The 17,645-nt window shown below is 45.8% G+C and overlaps 1 protein-coding gene across 1 annotated transcript in view; it reads left to right on the top strand.

The window, feature by feature from the left end:
• Positions 1–17,645, top strand: part of CEBPZ (CCAAT enhancer binding protein zeta) — a 348,861-nt gene that overhangs the window by 251,157 nt on the left and 80,059 nt on the right. The window contains exon 11 of the mRNA XM_033935900.1: positions 8,547–8,604. Coding sequence (XP_033791791.1) covers positions 8,547–8,604 — 58 coding nt within the window. The remainder of the gene's footprint in view (positions 1–8,546; positions 8,605–17,645) is intronic.

Below are 17,645 nucleotides of genomic sequence, written 5' to 3'. Positions count from 1 at the left end.
GGGACCAGCGGACCTCGTTCGCTATAAACGATATTCCGTTATAAGCAAGTCTGTTATAACGAGATTATACTGTACTAGGCAAGGAAAGTTCAAACCTGATGAGGTGTGCCAAGGAAAATAGTCATCATAAGGTCTTAAGGTCTTAAGATCTTAAGGTCCAGATCAGTGGCAATAAGTAATGCTAGAAGTCAGTCTTAAATGGTGCAAGTGGTTTTTTCAGTAAGTGTTTTTTTTCAGTGAGAGCACATGTAGTCACACATGCTTCTTTCTTTCCTAGGTTAAAGTATGAGCTCTAGAATGTGATAATTGACAGTGTGTAGGATATAAATTGCTGGGCCCTGCATTAAGCAACACACACACTGGATACAGTCCCTCCTTCTCTCCCCTTCCTGAGCTACATCTTTTGAGACCTGCTTGCTTCTAATGTGGCTTTTCAGTGTTTCCGTAGCTTTTCTTTTGATTAAGTCCTTTCCCATATCTGTTCTTCGGACCTCTGCCTGAAATTCTATTGAAACATATCCTTAGAGGTAAACCTCTGGTTTTCCTGAGGCTGTATTCTGTTAATAAGAACATAAGAATAGCTTTACTAACAACAGAACTGAAAAATAGAAAAACCTTCATCCCCCATCCCATGCATGTATGTCAATGCTAGATCGGTGGTGAATAAATTATTCCTCTTAAATGATCTAATCACATCTAATAATCCGGCTCTACTTTTCATCACTGAAACATGGCTAAAGGACCCAGATGACCCAGAACTCTCACACCTCTGCCCTCAAGGATACAACATACTCGAATTCCCCAGAAAACACAAGCGAGGTGGTGGCCTAGCAATAATATACAAAAGCTCATACACCATCACCGAATTAGACTCGGCAACCCACCCAGATCTAGAATATATTCTAGATCTGGGTGGGTTGCCGAGTCTAATTCGGTGATGGTGTGTGAGCTTTTGTATATTATTGCTAGGCCACCACCTCGCTTGTGTTTTCTGGGGAATTCGAGTATGTTGTATCCTTGAGGGCAGAGGTGTGAGACAAGCCCAACTCCACACTCAACAACATTGGAATTCTAGTGATCTATAGACACCCCCCCCCAACTCTCAATCAAGCTCCATCCTCAAAATGACAGAACTAATAACTAACCTGACATGCCAACACACCAAACTGATTATACTCGGAGATATCAACCTCCCTCTTGAATCCATGGAGAACAAAGATGTCCATAAGCTCAAAACATTGCTCGACTGCGAAATCACAGTAATGCCTTCGGGACCCACACACGAAAAAGGTCACACCCTAGATATACTTGCAACCACTCCCACCAATCTCACTACAGACATCAAATGGACCCCTGTACCATGGACCGACCATTACCTCCTAAACTTTCACCTCAACCTCTCAACAGAGAACCAGAGTGACAAAGCCACCAGTGACGAGAAATTAGTACGAGGAAGGACACAACCTAATCTCTTCTGGAACATAGTAACAAAATCCCTAATTCCCCCTTCTAACTGCACTATATCAGTGCTAGCAAGCTGGAACCATACCATAACTTGTTAACACACTGGACATCTTTACCCTGAAAAATAAAGCAACATCAATCTTCCCCCTGGTTCACCGAATCACTGAGAACAGACAAACAACTTTGCAACTGGAAAGGAAATGGAGAAAAAGTGGAACACAAGAACACAGAATACTTTGGCGCAAAGCAATAAATAAATACAAACTCAACTTATCGGAGGCCAAAAAAAACTATTATGCCTCCAAACTAGGCACCAAAACATTAAACCCAAAAAGTTTATTCCTCCTGGTGCGACAGCTCACTACCCCTCCGAACCAAGACTCCACATGTCACCCCAACAAAATCACTGCATAAGAACTAGCAGAGTTCTTTCTAAATAAAATCAAGACATTACAATCTGATGTAGCCAAAACGATCATCACGGAACATCGCTCTCCTGACACGCCGAGGCAGTCCACAGAACCTACTAAAGCAAATCAAATCTGGACTTCATTCTCCAGCTTGTCCATCTCAGATACAACAAAACTATTATCCAAACTGTCAGCACGTCGCAGTCCCCTAGACAACTACCCCACCTACCTCCTTGCAACTGCACCCGAACAAATCATCATCTGGATCACCAACCTTCCCTAAACCTAGGCCAACTACCAGAAACAATGGGAAAATTTGCACTTACAACCGTACCAAAAAATTAAAAGGCAGATCTCTCCATGTCCTCCAACTACAAACCCATCGTTGGCATACCTATTCTAACAAAAATCATCGAGACCCACGTAAGTAAACAACTTGCAACCTACATCGAGCAACATTCATGTCTCCACCCAACCCAATTCGGATTCCGTCAACAACACAGCACTGAACTTCTCATCCTCACTTTAATCACAAAAACCAAACAACTACTCAGTATGGGATGCAGGCAATACTCCTGCAATTTAACATTTCAGCTGCCTTTTTTCTCCGTGGATCATCACCTTCTACTAATAAAATTGTCAGAAATCGTATAACTGGAACAGTGCTAAAATGATTCTCTGACTTCCTATAACATTGTCAAAAAAAATGAAGAGATCTCCAGCCCCTAGAAAGCCTTCTGTGGGGTGCCTCAAGGCTCACTTTCCCTCATCTTGTTTAACCTCTTCATGAGCTCCCTCGGAAATATCAGATTTGATGATGAAAGCATAATGTCCTACGCAAATGACATTCTGTTCCTCATCCCCACAACCAACAACCAATCAGATGTCACCAACAATATTGAAAGAATCCAAAATTGGACAACAACAAGCTAAAACTAAACCAAACCAAAACCAAAGACTTATACTTCCACACAGTCCAACAGACAGCACTGACAAGCATCACTCTCCATTCGGGCCCCACCTTCGCTGTCGATAAAACCTCCAAAATCTTAGGCTGCATTCTTGATTCCACACTAACCATGGAAGCTCAAATCTCTAATATTCGAAAAAAATCCCTCTTCACCATAAGGCAACTAAGATTCGATCAGACCATACTTTCATCAACATCACTTTGCTCTGATTGTACAGTCAATGATCCTACCATAACTGGACTACTGTAATTCTGCCTACATGGAAATCAACAGCGCACTGATCCATAAAATGCAACTCATACAAAACATAGCTGGAAGACTAATTTTCAACCTGAAAAAATATGACTCGATATCAGCCTTCATCAGGTAACTACACTGAATAAAATGTAAAACTTTATGCATCTTATACCAAATAATTCGCGGAAACTCAGCAGTTCCACTCATCCAACTTTTCTCAAAGGCTTGGTCTACCTCCCACAGAACATAAGAACATAAGAAATGCCTTCACCGGATCAGACCGTGGTCCATCTTGTCCGGCGATCCGCGCACGCGGTGGCCCATTTAGGTTCTCCTTTTTGGAGACCCGGATTTCCTGTATCTTTCAATATGATTTGCAAGAAGGTGTGCATCCAACTTGCGCTTGAAACTCGGAACAGTATTCTCCGCCACAACCTCCTCCGGGAGAGCATTCCAAGCGCCAACCACTCGCTGTGTGAAGTAGAATTTCCTAACATTTGTCCTAAACCTGCTGCCACTCAGTTTCAGGCTATGATCCCTTGTCCGTGTCACCTCTGAAAATGTTAGTAATGCTGTTTCCTGGTCTATTTTATCAAAACCCTTTAATATTTTAAAAGTCTTAACATTTTAAAAGTCTTAATATTTTAGAACTCTTAACAGGATACTACTAAACCTTCCCTCAACAAAGAATCTCCAATACAAGCAAATTTTTCACTCCATGCTTACCTTCCTAGGAGTGAAAACTTGGAATGACCTCACTGAAACGACTAGAACATAACTGAGCTATACCACATTCCGGAAAAAACTGAAACTAACCTCTTTGACACTTGACCTTCTCAGATCTTCCCCTGCCCAAATATTCCCCCTTTTTTTTCTCCTCCCCTCACTCTTCCCCTGCCTCTCCACCCCTCTCTCTTCTCTTTGAGCCTGCCTAGGTATGTGCGACACAGAAATAGAAGATTAGATTAGATTAAAAGTATTTCCCAGTAACTTCATCGGGTGTCCCCTAGTCTTTGTAATTTTTGGCAGAGTGAAAAATCGATCCACTTGTCTTCGTTCTACTCCACTCAGGATTTTGTAGACTTCAATCATATCTCCCCTCAGCTGTCTCTTTGCCAAGCTGAAGAGCCCTAACTGTTTTAGTCTTTCTTCATATGAGAGGAGTTCCATCCCCTTTGCCATTTTGGTCACTCTTCTTTGAACCTTTTCTAGCGCCACTATATCTTTCTTGAGATAAGGAGACCAGAGTTGAACTTCAAATCCTTAATCCAAAATAAATTTAATAATTGATAACAAATAATCAACAAGTTACTTGTAATAATTAAGCTGGATCGGATTCTGTCCATATAGAATGAGTCTGCTTTGCGTGACTTAATTCTCTCCCAGTGAGAGGTGTCAGTGGCTAATAAAGATGTACTCACACACCAGTTCCAAAGACAGAAGTTACATCAGTGGTATAATACACCTCACAGTCCAGATATTGGTTAAGAACACATGCATGATGAAAACATTTGGCATTCTGTGTTTAACAGGGAAATAACAGGGAACTCTTGGATGTGTTCTCTGATTGCCCACTCCCAATCTTACTATGAGTTCAGAAAATCACTGTTTGGTAAATTTATATGATGACTTTGCTTTGTATCACTCTACATTGTATCATGTTGTATTTTATTATATTATATTGTATAGCATTGAATTCTACTGATTCCTACTGTATCATGTATCTTTGCTGATATGCCTCAGTTCCCTTGCTATGAACCGCCTGGATCTTCTGGTTGGGCAGTACATAAGAAATAAAATTATTATTATTATAAAGTAGCTAAGGTAGCTGCCTCAATGTGGAATGGTTTCTTTTGGCAATCGGACACATTAGAAACTAAAATCCCCGTCCCATTCCTGCGAGCTCTGTCCTCATCTGCAGAAGACCTGAACAGGGACAAAGTGTGAGATAATAAAATTTGTGGACGGCACTAAACTATTTAATGGAGCTCGGACTACAGAGGAATGCGAAGAATTGCAAGGGACTTGAACAAACTAGAAGAATGGGCGACAAGATGGCAGATGAAGTTCAACATTGAGAAATGTAAGGTATTACATGTGGGGAGCAGAAACTCGAGGTACAACTATACAATGGGAGGGATATTATTGAATAAGAGTACCCAGGAAAGGGACTTGGGGGTATTGGTGGACATGACAATGAAGCCGACGGCACAGTGTGCAGCGGCCGCTAAGAGAGCGAATAGAATGCTTGGTATAATCAAAAAAGTATTACAGCCAGAACCGAAAGAGGTTATCCTGCCGTTGTATCGGGCAATGGTGCGCCCGCATTTGGAGTACTGCGTCCAATATTGGTCGCTGTACCTTAAGAAGGATATGGCGTTGGTCGAGAGGGTTCAGAGGAGAGCGACACGTCTGATAAAAGGTATGGAAAACCTGTCATATGCTGAGAGATTGGAGAAGCTGGGTCTCTTTTCCCTGGAGAAGAGGAGACTTAGAGGGGATATGATAGAGACTTATAAGATCATGAAGGGTATAGAGAGAGTAGAGAGGGACAGATTCTTCAAACTTTCGAAAAATAAAAGAACAAGAGGGCACTCGGAAAAGTTGATAGGAGACAGATTCAAAACAAATACTAGGAAGTTCTTTTTTACCCAACGTGTGGTGGACACCTGGAATGCGCTTCCAGAGGGCGTAATTGGGCAGAGTACGGTACTGGGGTTCAAGAAAGGATTAGACAAATTCCTACTGGAAAAGGGGATAGAGGGGTATAGATAGAAGATTACTGCACAGGTCCTGGACCTGTTGGGCCACTGCGTGAGCAGACTGTTGGGCACGATGGACCTTGGGTCTGACCCAGCAGAGGCATTTCTTATGTTTTTATGTTCTTATGCAGCACACCCTCAGCACCCTGAGCTTGTAAGTTCATAACCATGCTGCTTCTTCTCATCCTGGCCAACCCATTTAATTGCCATACCAGGATAAGAAAAGAAGCCTGAATACATTTATTTAAACTACTGGCATAATGGTGTACAAACATAAATTTATTAATGTTGGTTCCTATAGCCCAGGCTGCAGCATTGTGGCCTGCCAACATCCATGTGTCCTCCCTATCCTATTATCACTGAAGACCAGCATATCTTGTCACCCATTTTTCTGTGTTACAGAGGTCAAGACATAAATAAGACTATTAGGTCACACTGCGATATGACACTCATTCTCTCTCTCCCCCTCGCCATTATGCAGATGGAGGACCTACGCAAACGTGGCCGGCTCCTGAGATGGGAGGAGCAGGGCTTTTTACAGGGGCTTTCTGTAACACAGTCCTGCTCTTCACCAGGCTCCTGTATAATAAATCACGAACTAAAAGTTCAGAGCAATACAGTTTGTAAACTTCACCTCTGTAGACTGTAGGAACTCTCCAGTCCCTGGACACTGGGAACAGAATTGCTGGGTCCACCTTTTACTATTGGCTTTTTCAAGCACCCGCAAGAATCCCAACCCTAGGTCTTTGGGAAACCCTCCCCATTTCTGCAAGTCACTGGCTTGCAATGCAGCTAACAAAAGAAAACCACACTAGCTTCCTACAAGCTCAGTCCCAGCTGGTGTAGAGCAGTTCAATTAGTGCTGTGCACAACTCCAGCACTGCTTTCAGCCCAGCCCCCACTGCTGTGCAACAAAAAAAATCCTTTCTCAAAACAGTTCCTTCAGTAAATTGTCCCAACAAAAATCCAAAAAGAGCAAGATAAGTTACTGGCAAGAAACTACCAAACTTACATCCATCGATTCAGCTTCAGGCACTCCAAACTCAGCTATGTCCATACATTCTTTTGGAGCCTCCAGCTCTGTAATCTCCTGGGGTGCAGAGCCTTCCCATTCCATGGGCTTCTGGCTTGTGCCTTGCCTTTGCCTGGCCAGAAGAGCCCTATCTGCCAGGTTTTGCTCTGCTGCCTGCTTTACAGTCTTTGAGAGCTGTTTTAAGGTGTTAAAGCCACCTCCTAGCTTACATGGCTGGGGCACAGGTTTGAGTGCTCTCTGGCTCCCTCTCAGGTCACTGGGAATATTATTGTTAGGGAACTGATTAAACTTCCTAAAGGAGCTTACTCTCCTAACAGGCTCTGGCTCTAGCATGGGTTCCAGCTCGGGGTCAGGTTCATGTCCTCAGCAGCCTCCGAAGGACTACCTTTAACTGGTTTTCTGCCTCAGGGAACGGGTTTAGTGCATGTCTTACTCCTCATAGGTTCATCCCTGGGGATGGAAATGTCACATGCCCCTTTCCTTAAAGGCTGACTGTCATGAGAACCCTGTCTTTTCTCTGTTTTTCCATACATTCTAGACCGGACATCTACATTTGTGTTCAGCTTTCCTGGCCTATGGATTACCTTGAATCTGAAGGTCTGGAGGGCTAGATACCAGCGTGTTGGTCTGGTGTTGTTGTTACACATCGTGTGTTGCCATTTGAGGGCAGCGTGGTCCATGACTAAAGTAAACTCACGCTCTGTCACATAATACTCCAAAGTCTCCATGGCCCACTTTGCTGCAAGGCACTGAAGCTCCACTGTGGCATAATTCCTCTCATTAGTATGGAGCTTCCAGCTGAGGTATAACAGAGGATGCTCAACCCCTTGGGTCTCTTGGCTGAGGACAGCCCCCAACCCGCTACCCGAGGCATCTGTTTGAAGGATCAGAGGTTTCCTAAAGTCTATGGCAGCTAACACTGGCTGAGCACACAAACTTTATTTAAGGTCCTCCAGAACCTTCTTACCTGAGGCTTCCCACTGCAGCGTGACAGTGGGCCAGAAAGAAAGACAACGACCAAGTAGATAGAGAGACAGACAGAAAGAAAGACAGAAAGAAAGACAGACAAACACATCTATTCTAGCATCCGTTAATGTAACGGGCTTAAAGACTAGTGCATTTATATTCATTTCATTAGTATTCCCCTCCAACCTCCCTTGGATCTGCAGAATCAATTCAGATGCATTTTTCACCCCTCCCTTCACTGACTCTCCTGTTCTACCTGTTCTATCATTTATTGTAGTTATTTTTCTTTCCCTGCCTGCTCTCTGTCACTCTCCTTCCTTTATCCCTATTTTTTTACTATCTAGTAATAATATGTAAGCCACTCAGACAGATATTTGATGTGTGGGATAGCAAGCTCTGAGTGAACTTGGATACTTGGCAATAGCTGCTTATACCTTAGTAGTTGAATTTGGATATCTTCACTGTTTATCCACAGAAGCCATTTTGATTTTGGATGATGAGCTCAGATATAATTTTTTATCTGTTAATTTTTCCATACAAGATTTCTTCTGCTTTCAGTCAAAAATTATATCTTTCAGAAGGCAACACATTTTTGTTTTCAGAGGTTTTTTGTTTGTTTTTCTCTGTCACTGTTCAGTTTATGATTAATTCTAACATATTTCATCAAACTATGTTACAACAGAATTTTTCCATTTTCTTGTAGACTCTGTTGAAGGAGATAATCTAGATGTTGTATTCAACAATGACCTTGATTTTGCCGGGTAAGATATTATTTTGTTTGTTGAGTTCTGGAAATATGTTCTTTGTTGAACTATTTTAAATTTGTCTGTTCTAGTAAGTTTTTATCCTGACATTTTGACTTCTGCTATTTTTACGGTGTTCACAACAAGCATATCCTACAGCCATGCTTTGAAAATACAGTAGGAAAAGGTCTAAATCAGTATACAAAACAACAGAGGAAAAAGGCACATTGATATTAGCTTCCACTGTCTACTAGTGCTGCCCGATTCACGATTCGAATCGATTCACCAATTCACTTCAGAATCGATTCGAATCAATATGGTTTGGCAAAAAATCAAACTCACCGATTCAAGACCCATTCAAGGTGTTCATGCTTTTCCTCTGCCGCTGCCACCCACCGGAGTTGTCCCCATCTAAAGTAACTTCCGGTTTTGTGAAACCGGAAGTTACATCAGAAGGACTGGGGAAGCTGAGAATCGGGCAGGGGGGCTGGGGAAAATTATATTCGGGCTGGGGAAGCTGAGAATCGGACAGGGGGCTGGGGAAGCTAAGAATCGGGCTGGGAAAGCTAAGAATCGGGCAGGGGGGCTGGGGAAGCTGAGAATCGAGCAGGACGGCTGGGAAAGCTGAGAATCGGACAGGGGAAGCTGAGAATCGGGCAGGGAGGCTGGGGAAGCTGAGAATCGGGCAGGGAGGCTGGGGAAGCTGAGAATTGGGCTGGAGAAGCTGAGAATCGGGCTGGGGAAGCTAAGAATCGGGCAGGGGGGCTGGGGAAGCTGAGAATCGGGCAGGGGGGCTGGGGAAGCTAAGAATCAAGCAGGGGGGCTGGGAAAGCTGAGAATCGGGCAAGGGTGCTGGAGAAAATTAGAATCGGGCTGGGGAAGCTGAGAATCAGGCAGGGGGGCTGGGGAAAATTATAATCGGGCTGGGGAAGCTGAGAATTGGGCAGGGGGGCTGGGGAAATTGAGAATCGGGCAGGGGTTAGTGAAGCTGAGAATCGGGCAGGGGGGCTGGGGAAGCTGAGAATCAGGCTGGGGAAGCTAAGAATCAGGCAGGGGGGCTGGGGAAGCTGAGAATCGGGCAGGGAGGCTGGGGAAGCTGAGAACGGACAGGGGGTTGGGGAAGCTGAGAATCTGGCTGCCAGATTCACAATTCAAATCGATTTACCACGACAAAAAATCGGCCTCCTGATTCGTTCACTGACCCTACCCCCTCGCCCCTACAGCAGGAGCAGCAGTGCTGCCTCTTGCTGGCCTACCGCTCCTGCTTTAGAGGGCGAGTGGGGAGGGTCAGTCGGGAAGTGGCTTCCCCGCTGGTGTCCGGCTTTCCCACATCAATTTACCTAATTTCAGCCTGCCCTGCAGAAGATCGCTGGCTCTAGCGATCTTTGCAAACTGCCATACGTTGGGACCGCGGCAGAGAAGACAACTCGGACGACGACGTATGGCAGCTTGCAAAGATCGCTAGAGCCAGCGATCTTCTGCAGTGCAAGCTGCTGAAATTAGGTAAATTGAATACACAGGCCTTCAGGGGGGTGCAGACGTTCAGGGGAGGGGGCCTTGGTGTAGAAGTACACGGAGGGAGGGAGGGAAGGAGGTTTTCAAAGAGACTTGCATATGCCGGACTTTGGGGGAAAGAAATAAGGGGTCTAAAAACAGAAGAGAGGGAGAGAAATGGTGGACAATGGGATTTAGGGATGAAAGTTACAGAAAGGGAGAGATGTGGATGAAAGGGTAGTTGAGAAAAGGTGGATTTGTAGATGGAGATGAAAAAAAGGAAAGATGGCAGACCTCCAGGGGAGGGAAGGGAAACAGAAGGGTAGGATAGAGATGGCAAATGGATGGTTAGCATGCAGAAAGAAGAAAGAAGGAGACCCTGGCAAGCAAGTTATCAGAAGACAACCAGAGCCTTGGACCAATAAGATTTGAAAAATAACCAGACAACAAAAGGTAGAAAAACTAATTTTATTTTTTGTTTTGTGAATACACTGTCAGATTTGAAACGTGTATCCCGCCAGAGCTGGTGTTAGACCGCAAACGTGAGCTAGGATTTAACAGAGAGAGAGAAAAAGTCTTTTTTGTTGGTTTATTTTGTTTACACCACAGCGCCAATGTGGTTAGAGGAAGGCAAAAGGGGTGTAGAGGCTATAAAATAAACCCACCAGGATGTTTGAAAATAACACCCAATTGGGCAGGAAAATTGAATCGAAAAATCGATTCAGTAGGCTGGATTGAATTGAAAGTTTTTTTCCTGAATCGGGCAGCACTACTGTCTACCCCACAGCACCAGCACATTCAGCAAGGGCGTAAGCTCAGACAGTACCATGGTTGCATGCAGATTACAAAAGAAGATAAATGGACATTTCCAGGAAAATTACAAATTAGGGTGCTGGGAGTTTTACAAGAGTGGGGATAGTTATGGCGATGTATTAGGATTTCTTGATGAATTTTTTTAATAACAGAGTGGTGAACGCCTGGAATGCTCTTCCACAGGAGGTTATTAAGGAATCCACTGTGCTAGGATTCAAAGGCAAATTAGATGCACATCTCCTTATGAGAGGCATAGAGGGATATGGGTGGTAAAACTACATCAGGTGTATACCTGACTGGGCCTCCGCGTGTGCGGATCGCCGGACTCGATGGACCATAGGTCTGATCCGGAGATGGCAGTTCTTAACAGGGTTTTTATTTTTTTTATTTTTTATTTTATTTTTTAATGATTTGTAGCTGGTCATTGTTGTCAGAATGTTGGAGAGGTGGTGATCAAGTTTCACTGCTTGTGTTATATTCAGGCTGGGCAGGAATTAGAGACTCCAGTCACAGCCCTTCAAAGGTTTGAGTTTGGCAGCTTCGGTATTGTTTCTCAGTCTATTTTGATTGACAGAATAGATGAAGCCTCTATTTTTTTCTCCTCGGTTCATTTCTTTCACTTTTAATTAGTGTCTGGAACTTTTGTTCAAATGGGATAAGCCCTTCAACTTCTCAGTATTTCAGATTTTATTTTTTGCAAGACCAACTCTCCCCCATCCCATTCTGGTTAGCTTGGAGATCACCCATATGTGAGAATATGCTGGCTGCTTGTCCTAGGATAAAGCACAGTTACTTAGCGTAACAGGTGTTATCCAGGGACAGCATGTAAATATTCTCACAACCCACCCACCTCCCCTGGTTGGCTTCTTAGCTGGCTATCTAAACTGAGGAGATGCGTGCCCTGCGTTGGGTGGGAAGGCACTTACACATGCGTGGTGAGGTCAGTCGCAAACTTTCTAAAGTTCTTCAAGCAAGATTGCTCGTGGAGCTGTCCGCATCAGGGCTCCGTGGATGATGTCACCCATACGTGAGAATATCTGCCTGCTGTAACTGTGTTTTATGGTTTAGGACAGAACATAAGAATTGCAGCTGCTGGGTCAGACAAGTGGTCCATCCTGCCCAGCAGTCAAAGAACAGTGCTCAGCCTCACCTGCATACATCCCAGTTTAGGATGAACTTGTCCAGCTTAGTCTTGAAACCCTGGAGGGTGTTTTCCCTACAACAGACTCCGGAAGAGCATTCCAGCTCTCTACCACTCTGGGTGAAGAAGAACTTCCTTATATTTGTACGGAATCTATCCCCGTTCAACTTTAGAGAGTGCCCTCTCATTCTCCCTACCTTGGAGAGTGTGGACAGTCTGTCTTTATCTACTAAGTCTATTCCCTTCAGTATTTTTAATGTTTCGATCATGTCTTCTCTCAGTCTCCTCTTTTCAAGGGAGAAGAAGCCCAGTTTCTCCAATCTCTCACTGCACGGTGTTACACCCGTGCTCTCTGTGGACACCCTGAGCTGTCGGGTAGTGACACAATGTTTGCTACTGGTGTGGTCCCTTTAGAATTAGGGTGTCCTTTCAAGATGGCCACCACTAGGCAAATGCCTAACTAAGCTTACTCCCAAAGGCTTTGAAGAAAACCCATTTGTCAGAATGGCCTTGGTGCAAAAACATAAGCTTTTATTTGGCCACCGGCCGTAGAATCACTGTGCCACTCCAGGTTTCCCTGGTAGCATGAACATAATACAAAACCAAAAAGAAAAAGTTCATTTCATTCACTATCACTCAGGAATCAGCTCTGAGCTTGCTTGGCAAATCATATACAGTCATTTAGCTCTTCATAAGGCTTAGAGGTGAAACAGTTGGCAAAAATAACTTTTCACTGTAGAGCTACAGAGAAGACATTCATATTCATGCCTAAGAGACATTCTGTGCTTTTCCTAAAGTGCACTTACTCTCTCCAGCTAGGCTGGACTTCCCATGCAGAAATGGAGCAGACTTTATGCTGAGAGGATTAATCTCCTTTTCCTAAGAGGCATGCAGGCTAAGTTAATTACCTAGTTGTTATGGCAATCAATTCACAGCTGGGCTCTTGCACGGAGTCTTGTAACCAGGGACCTCAGGGTTTAACCTGGCTAGAATGACAGCCTAGCGTTTGGTTCAACTGTGTACATTTCCTGAAGAGGAGATTACTGTGCCTTTCAAAAAGTCCAGCAAACTAGCATATGAAAACTGTAGTACAGGATTACGTTCCTTTGATAACTCCCACATTCATTAGCTCAATGAGAGAAACAGAAAAACACAGCCAGAAAAAAAAAACCTTTTCACAGACCTTTTCCCAGTGTGTTCAGCTCTCCATTTCCTCTGGCCAGTTCTCCTCCACAGTACTACTATCTTCCACCACCATTGGCTCTGGGGGGAGGAATTCTGTAGACAAATTACCAGTCTGCTCCTCAGTCATCACCCAGTCCGTGCTGATGAACTGCCCTGCAGGGCCTGAGGCAAGCTCAGCCCCATCCTGCACTTCCTGCCTCTTCTCTCGTCCTGCTGTTTCTCCCAAGCCTCGTTCTCCTCCCCCCCCCCCCCTTGCTCTCTGACGAGCCTGGCTTTAAGCTGAGGGAAAGAACCACTCCCCCCTTGGCTTTGGATGGGGGAAGGGAATTCCTTCCTCAGCCTGTGCCATTTCTCTGAGGGGAAACTGCTTGTGAGCTTTCTGCCTTCAGGCACTGGACAATAGCAAGGCAGATTCTTCCTGCCTGGCTTTGGGACTGCTTCAGGTAAGTCTAAGCTTCCCTGTTCTATTTCCATTTCTTCATCCTTACTCACAGGGTAGTCAGCTAACTTATTGTCTTGGGCACTGACCTGGTCAGCCCTTCTGCACCGGGGTTTGTATACTTTCCTACATTTCCCTGTGCAAACCTTGGGAATGCAGTGGGTTTCTCACAATGGCAACTCCTCCAGCCCCTTAACCATTTTAGTTGCTCTTCTCTGGACCCTTTCGAGTAGTACCGTGTCCTTCTTCATGTACGGCGACCAGTACTGGACGCAGTACTCCAGGTGAGGGCGCACCATGGCCCGGTACAGCGGCATGATAACCTTCTCCGATCTGTTCGTGATCCCCTTCTTTATCATTCCTAGCATTCTGTTTGCCCTTTTTGCCGCCGCAGCACATTGTACTGACGGCTTCATCGACTTGTCGATCAAAACTCCCAAGTATCTTTCCTGGGAGGTCTCTCCAAGTACCGCCCCAGACATCCTGTATTTGTGCATGAGATTTTTGTTACCGACATGCATCACTTTGCAGTTATCCACGTTGAACCTCATTTGCCATGTCGATGCCCATTTCTCAAGCTTGATTATGTCACTTTGTAGATCTTCGCAGTCCCCCTGTGTCTTCACTACTCTGAATAACTTCGTATTGTCCGCAAATTTAATCACCTCACTCGTCGTACCAATGTCCAGATCATTTATAAAGATTTTGAAGAGCAAGGGTCTAAGCACTGAGCCCTGCGGCACCCCACTGGTGACACTCTTCCAGTCTGAGTATTGTCTATTTACCCCCACTCTCTTTCCTGTGCTCCGGCCAATTTTTAATCCACGTGAGTATTTCACCCTCGATTCCATGGCTTGCAATTTTACGAAGTAGTCGTTCATGTGGAACCTTGTCGAACACCTTCTGAAAATCCAGATATACAATGTCAACCGGGTCGCCCTTGTCTATCCGCTTGTTTACTCCCTCGAAGAAGTGCAGCAATTCGTCAGGCAAGATCTATCTTCGCTGAAACCGTGCTGGCTGGTCCTCATTAAATTGTGTCCGTCAAGGTGATCAATGATGCGGTCATTTATCAGCGCCTCTACCATCTATCCCAGTACCGAGGTCAGACTCACCTGTCTGTAGTTTCCTGGATCTCCCCTCGAACCTTTTTTGAAGATCGGCGTAACATTCGCCACCTCCGGTCATCCAGAATCTTTCCCGATTTAATCGACAGATTGGCCATCAGTTGAAGCAGTTTAGCTATAGTCCCTCTCAGTTCCTTGATGTCCCTCGAATGGATGCTATCCAGTCCCTGGGATTTATCACTCTTAAGCCTATCAATCTGCTTGCGTACCTCTTCTACACTGACTGTCAACTCTGTCAGTTTCCCGTCTTAATTTCCAGCATATAGTCTGATGGGTTCCGGTATGCTGTGTATATCCTCTTCGGTAAATACAGATGCAAAAAATGTGTTCAGTTTGTCGGTGATTTCTTTGTCCTCCTTTAGCACTCCCTTTATTCCATGGTCATCCAACGGTCCCACCACTTCCTTCGCGGGTCGTTTCTCCTTAATATATGAAAGAACAGCTTTAAGTTTTTCGCCTACTTGGCTATGTTGTTTGTGCTTATTCCAGTTTTCATCTGTTTTTGACCTTTTCCATTTCTTAAACGAAGTTTTCTTGTCTCTGATTGCTTCTTTCACCTCTACATTGAGCCACGCTGGTTCTTTGTTCTTTTTCCTGCACAAAATACGGCCCGCAAGCCACATGCGGCCCAAAACAGCTCTCACTGTGACCTGTGCCCGATACGGCTCTCACTCTGCTCTCCTGCCTGTGAGGGTTCAGTTACCATGCTAGTGCTGCCAGCTTCTCCCACTGACACTGACAGGAATCAGCCCCAAAGCTTTCCAGTGGCTACGTTTTGCTCCCTCTGCCACAACTTGCTGTTTCCAGCAGGGCGGCACGTGATACATGGAAAGAAGTTGCGGCAGAGGGAAAGAGACATTGGAGACACAAAGTTTCGGGAGTTGTTAGAAACTTCAGAGACAGATTTGTAGGTAGGACACATAGGTGAGGTGTTTGAGAATGAGGGAGAGAAGTCGGGCTGTGAATGGAAGAAAGGAAGGGGAGAAAGGAAGAAAGATGAAGAGTGCCAGGCCCTATGGTGGGGGAAGACAGAGAGAGTGAGAGAGATAGAAAGATCTGAAACAAAGGGGAAGCAGAAGAGAGGGGGGGGCAGATGTTGGACTTGAGGGTGTCTAGAAGGAAGAGAGAGAAAGAGAGTGCAGAGAGGTAGAAAGATTCTGGACCAAGAAGGGATAGAGAGAAGCAGAGAAAGACCTAGAAGAAAGGAGAACAAATGCTGGACATGGTGTGTGTGTGTGGTGGGGGGGTGTTGTAAGCAGGAGAAAGACAGAGAGAGAGAGGCTTAGACCAAATGGGAAAGACAGGAGGCAGATGCTGGGCTATAGGAGGTGCAAACAGAGGGGGAGAGACCCTGAGGAAGAACAGAGAGATGCAAGATCATAACAGAGGAGGGAGAAACAGGGAGACCTGGAACAAAGGTGGTGGTAGATACTAGTGCTGCCCGATTCACGATTCAAATCAATTCACCGATTCACTTCAGGTGACTCGATTCGAATCGATTCAAAACAACAACAAAAAAAATCGGTTCCCGTTTGGCTGACCCTCGCCCCCTAAAGCAGGAGCGGCAGCGCTGCTCTTGCTGGCCGGCCACTGCCGCACCTGCTTTAAAGGGTGAGGGGGGAGGGTCAGTCGGGAAGTGCTGATATCTGGCTTCCCCCCCCCCCCTCGGCATCCATTTCCCCCTCCCGGCGTCCGTTTCCCCCCTGGCATTCGGCTTCACCTCCCGCTTCCCCTCCTGGCCTCCCCGCACCATTTACCTTTGATGAGCAGCCTGCAGACAAGATCATGATGCTAGCGATCTTTGCACTGCTTCAGAGCTGTTTCCTCCACTGTGATCCTGCCTCTGATGTTAGAGGAGGGGTGGGACCGCAACAGAGGAAACAGCTCAGAAGTAGTGCAAAGATAGCTGGCATTGCGATCTTGTCTGCAGGCTGTTCCTCAAAGGTAAACGGTGCGGGGAGGCCAGGAGGGAAGCCGGACACCAGTGGGAGGCCAGGGGGAACACGCAGGCTTTCCGCTGGGGGGGACAGGCCTTCAGGGGGGACAGGCAGACAGGCCTTTGGGGTGGAATGCAGGCCTTCAAGGGGGGAGACAGGCCTTCAAGGGGGGAGACATGCCTTCAAGGGGGACAGGCAGGCCTTCAGGGGTGGGATGCAGGACTTTAAAGGGGGGACAAGCCTTAAAGGGGGGGGGACAGGCCTTCAAGGAGGGGACAGACCTTTAGGGGGAGGTGCAGACCTTCAGGGTGGACAGACTTTCAAGGGGGGGAGGGACAAGCAGGCCTTCATGGGTGGGATGCAGACCTTTAAGGGGGGACAGGCCTTTAAAGGGGGGGAAACGGGTCTTCAGGTATGGTGGCACAGGCCTTCAGGGGGGACAGGCAGGCCTTTAGGGGTGGGGTGCAGGCCTTCAGGGGAGGGAGGCCCTGGTGAAGAAGTACACGGAGGGAGGGAGGGAAGGGGGGGTTCAAAGTGACGTGCATATTCCGGACTTTGGGGAGGAAGAAATAATGGGTCTGAAAATAGAGGAGAGGGAGAAAGATGATGGACAATGGGATTTAGGGAGGTAAGGAACAGAAAGAAAGGGAGAGAAGTTGGATACAAGGGATGGTGTGGAGGGGGGATAGAGATACTGGATAGGAGGGTAGTTGGGAAAAGAAAGGGAGAGATGGTGGACCCTGGGGTGGTGGGAAAGGAGGGAGAGATGCTGGATGAAAGGGTAGTTAAGAAAAGGTGGATCTGTGGAGGGAGACAAAAAAAGGAAAGATGCCAGACCTTCTGGGGGAGGGAAGGGAAACGGAAGGGGAGGACAGAGATGGCAGATGGATGGTTAGCATGCAGAAAGAAGAAGACCCTGGCAA

The sequence above is a fragment of the Geotrypetes seraphini genome, chromosome 3, assembly GCF_902459505.1.
Source record: "Geotrypetes seraphini chromosome 3, aGeoSer1.1, whole genome shotgun sequence".
In the NCBI taxonomy this organism is placed as follows: Eukaryota; Metazoa; Chordata; class Amphibia; order Gymnophiona; family Dermophiidae; genus Geotrypetes; species Geotrypetes seraphini.
The sequence above is the reverse complement of the archived record's forward strand: the minus strand, read 5'-3'. Positions and strand labels throughout refer to the sequence as shown.